Consider the following 4,683-nt stretch of genomic DNA (forward strand, 5'->3'; position numbering starts at 1 on the left):
CCAGATCCCTTCAAATCTCCCCCAGCCCCCCCCTCAGACCCCCCTCAAAGAGGGATCACCCGGCACCCTAGGACAGGAACACAGTGGGCTGTACTGGGGGCACTGGGCTGTACTGGGAGGGCACTGGGGGGGGGCTCAGGTGTTCCATGACAACGTGGCCCAGCTCCAGGAGAGATCTGGGGAGCAGTGAGGAGGTACTGGTCTGTCCTGGTCTGTGCTGGTCTGTCCTGGTTTGTACCCCCAATCCCCAAAGCCCCTCCCCAGCTCCCCCAGGACTCTCCTGGACCCCAAAGTCCCCCAGGCCCCTTCAGGCCCCTGACTTGGTCCTGCTGCCCCTTGAGCATCTCCAGCTCCTGCAGAACCAGGCATTTCTTTGCTCCCCACAGGGTCCTTCCCACACCCAGAATGGAATCTGGAGGCAGCAGGATGTGCACAGTGCTCCCATTTCCTACAGTGCAAAGGGGCTGCAGGGAATGATTCCCCTGCTCTTGCAAATCTGCCAAAACCTGCAGGGCACAGAAGGGGGAGCTTCAGGAATTTGCTGGCCTTGGGAGTGGAGCTCACAGGGTATTGAGAGGAACATATCCCTCAAATACAATCTCTGTGCATACACAATATCTGTCTGGACAGACAGATAAAGCAATAACCAGATATATTCTGTATCATGTATATGGCACATATTCTATAGAATCCATCCTTAGCTATTTTATGATAGATCTATAAGATATTACACATAATAAGCAGTAATAAAACAAGTGTCCTCCTTAGGGACACACACTTCAGAAGGGAACATGCACTTGACCCCCCTCTCTCTTCAGCTTCGAGCCACCCGGTGCCACAGAGGGGGACAGAGCTCCTGTGGAACATTCTATTCCACTGACACAGAGCAAGGAATAAACCCAAACTATTGCCTGGGTTTGTTCCCTGGGGGTCTCTGGAGCAGCAAGCACAGCCCCACACTGACTGCTCTGGGCTGTGCAGGCATTTGTGGTTCTGCCTGTCTCACACACACACACAAAAGTCTGCAGGTGTAGTGCTGCCCTCAGGAACCCCCCCCAACCTTGATGCAGCTAAAGCCATGGAATCTGTCTTTGTTTCCCTTGGGTTCAGGGTCAGGCTGTGCCTGTGTCCAGCCCAAAGGCTCAGAAAAGCATTTCTCCTGTCCCACTGCAATCTGCTGCTGCAGACAGGACCCAGGCACTGGTGGCACTGGGAGTGAACAGCAGAGTGTTTCCAGGGGCTCTCTGAAGGAACACAAGTGTCCAAAGAAACCAGCACAAGTGTCCACAGAAGTCCCAGTCCTTCATCCCTGAATGAGCTCATGCAGCCCAGGAAAAACTGTCTAAGTTTTATTTGCATGGAAGGAGGTTTTTCCTACTTTAACGTGGGTTGAGTTCCAAACCAGTTTCTTCATTTCCTCCTCCCGATTTCCCTGAAGGACACTGACAGGGGCCATGGACACTGACCGGGATCACATTTTGTCCCTTGGCCATACAGCTCCTGCTGTTTGGCAGCACAGGAGAGGTTAATTAGAGCCCAGGCTCCAGTGCCAGGGCGCGCCTTGAAGACGAGCTTGAAATCAAACGACTTTCCTGCTGGAGGGTTAAATTCAGTCGTCATCACCTTTTTTTGGGCTCAATCTCCATATTTTGGAGTATTTTTTTGCTCAGTGTCAACTTTTTGCAGTTTGGGTAGATGAGGGTCTTCTTGCTATTTCTGAGAGGGTTTTTGCCTGAATCTCGTTGGTTTGGGCTTTTCTGTGCTGAATCTTGGTGTTTTGGAGGTTTTTTTGGTCACAGGATACGCAGTGAGTTCTAGAGATGGACTTGGGCAGGAGGAACCCCCAAGCCAACGTGCTCAGCCCTTGTTTTCCCCCCCATCAGGATTTGTCCTTCCCAAAGCTTGGTCGGATGGAGGAGGAGGCTGCGAGGAAGAGGAAGATGCCTTGGTCCCCCCAGGCAGGTGAGGAGGAAGTCAGTGTCCCTTTGGGCGGGTGTTGTGCTGGCTCTGTCAGCCGAGCATGGCCCCGGCTGCAGGACAACCCCGCTGGCGCCGCCGTCCTGCCGGGGCCGGAGTTGGGGGGATGTCCTTGGCCTTCCCTGTGGGCCGGAGGCAAATCCCCTGCCTGTCCTTCTTGCTTCCTGCCCCAGGCCCCGAGGTGAGGACGGAGAGCCCGGAGGACAAATCCCCCCGTGAGACCCTGGTGGGAGAGGCCGTTTTGAAGGGCTCCCCGGCGCAGGAAGGCAGCGGGGAGGAAAAGGGCCGGAGATCCCCCCGCAGGAGGGGCTCCAAAGCCATCCCAGGGTGCTCTGAGGAGGAAAGACCCAGCCTGTGCCGGGAAGGTGGCCGGGGCTTGAGGCGGAGCTCCGACTTGGTGGTCCCTGAGCAGCCTCCCAGCACGGAGAAGCTTTTCAGGTGCTTGGAATGTGGGAAGAGCTTCAGGAAGAGCTCCATTCTCATCCGACACCAGCACATCCACACTGGAGAACGGCCCTACACGTGTGGGGAATGTGGGAAGAGCTTCAACCAGAGCTCCCACCTCATCAAACACCACCGCATTCACACTGGGGAACGGCCTTACATGTGTAATGATTGTGGGAAGAGCTTCAGTGTCAACTCCAACCTGATCCAACACCAGTGCATCCACAGCGGGGAACGGCCCTACAAGTGTTGGGAATGTGGGAAGACCTTCAACAACAGCTCCAGCCTCCGCACCCACCAGCTCATCCACACCGGGGAACGGCCCTACAAGTGCTTGGAATGTGAGAAAAGGTTTCCGACCAGCTCAGATCTCCTCGTGCACCAGCGGACGCACACGGATGAGAGGCCCTTCCGCTGCACCGACTGCGGGAAGGGCTTCAAGCACAACTCCACCCTCATCATCCACCAGCGCATCCACACTGGAGAGAGGCCGTACAAGTGTGGGGAGTGTGGGAAGAGCTTCACCCACAGCTCTGCCTTGACCAGACACCAACGGACCCACCGGTAAGGGAAGCCCTTCCAGTGCCCCGACTGCAGGAAGAGCTTCAGACGCTGCTTCCACCCCGAATGAAGCCCCTGATGGTGAGGCAACCCCTGGAGTCCAGTGACAGTCAGTCCATCCCTTTCGACCACAAAGGACCAGTCCCCTTTCAAGGGGGCAGGTTCTTCCAACAGAACCCTTCTTGGGGGTGTGTGGAGATTCCTGCCTTAGCTGGGGACCCCCCAAGGTCACTGCTGGAGGTTGAGAGCAGAGATCTCCCCACCAGCATTGGTCTGGGGGAGTTCCATCCATCTCTAATTAAGAATTATTGCTTTTGTACCAGCTTCAGTGGAATTGCTTCAACAATTGCTTTAGTGTAGAGCACTGTCCTATCTTATCCTGTACTCCTGGTAGTTTTAGTGTTCTATTGTGCAGTAAATAATTGTGATGAAGATCTTTTGTTTGATCATTTGTAACCCTAAATAAATTCCTTTCTATCAATAGATCTGATTTACCATCATTAAAGCTGGAGGACAAAAGTGGTTCAGTCACACCTCTGTAATTCCTCTGAACTGAAAGTGTTGGCATAAGCCAAGGCTGAGATTGGATCCAGCAGCCCCCAGCACCCCACAGGAAGTTGGGAGCTCAGGGGGCCATCCCCCTTTGCCAACCCCTCTGTACCCAAAGACCCTCATGGGACTCTCAGACCCAGAAGACCACCCTCCCTTTTCCACCTTTCTCCCTGTTCCTCCCACTTTCCCATTGTCCCCTCAATCCCCAATTTCTCCCTGAACAGTTTTGGGGTCCTAAACTTCACTTTTTGCCCCCTCTCCTGTGGCTGCTGAAGGAGAAAATGAGGCTGCACACACAGAGTTCCATTTCAGTACTTGTCCACCCATCTTTCCGGTGTCCCCCTTTCATTGGGGTTCTTTTGGAAACAGCGCCTGGGCTTTGTCTTTTAGTCCACCGGAATTCCCAGCATGGCCCCAAAGCAGTGCCCTGATCCCACACATTCCCCTTACCTCATGTGCTGCCTGTGTTCAGCCACCAGGGAGAAACACAGGCTACCATGCAGAGCGTTCCAAGTGGTTTCCACTTTGGCAAACAGCACTCTCTGGATGGAAAACACCAGTCAAGGCCAAAACACTCCTTTTGGATCCTGATTAACTGAATGCAGCTGCTGCTGCCTTAACTTGTTCTCACAAAACTTCTCAGGGTTCCTTTGCTTCCAGGAGGCCCCACATGTCCCAATGGCCCCTGGATTCCATGAGCTTCCACAGTCTCCAAAGGTTCCTTTAGTTCCATGAGGCCCTGCAGTCCCAAAATGCTCTTTGGATTCTCGGAGATTTCCCATTGTCCCGGGGTCCCTTGTGCTTCAGAAGGAGCTGCAGTGGGACAGTGGCCCCTTGGTTCCGTGAGCTCTGCAGTGTTCCAGGAATCCTTGGGTTCCAGGAGAGCCTGCAGTTTCACAAGGACCACTGGAATGCAGGTGGTTCTGCAGGGTCCCAATGGCCCCTGGATTCTGGGAGGTTCAGAAATATCTCCGGGCTCCCTTGGTTCCAGGAGGACACTCATGTCAGCAGGAACCCTTGATTCCACGAGATTTGACAGCGTCCCAGAATTCCTTTGATTTCAAGAGGCCCTGGATTGTCCCAATGGACTCCTGATTCCATCAGCCCCCTCAATGTCACAATGGTCCCTTGGTTCCAGGAGTTTCCACA

The 4,683-nt window shown here is 54.1% G+C and overlaps 1 protein-coding gene across 1 annotated transcript; it reads left to right on the forward strand.

The window, feature by feature from the left end:
- Positions 1–2,173: 2,173 nt before the first annotated feature.
- Positions 2,174–3,214, forward strand: LOC113983521 (zinc finger protein 239-like; the record flags this gene model as incomplete). The annotated part of the gene is made up of 1 exon (XM_039389584.1): positions 2,174–3,214. A coding segment is annotated over one exon (816 nt), but the record flags the coding sequence as incomplete, so codon positions are not given.
- Positions 3,215–4,683: the final 1,469 nt, after the last annotated feature.

This window comes from Pipra filicauda, unplaced genomic scaffold (genome assembly GCF_003945595.2).
Source record: "Pipra filicauda isolate LSUMZ 115617 unplaced genomic scaffold, ASM394559v2 scaffold745_size127278_pilon, whole genome shotgun sequence".
NCBI lineage: Eukaryota > Metazoa > Chordata > Aves > Passeriformes > Pipridae > Pipra > Pipra filicauda.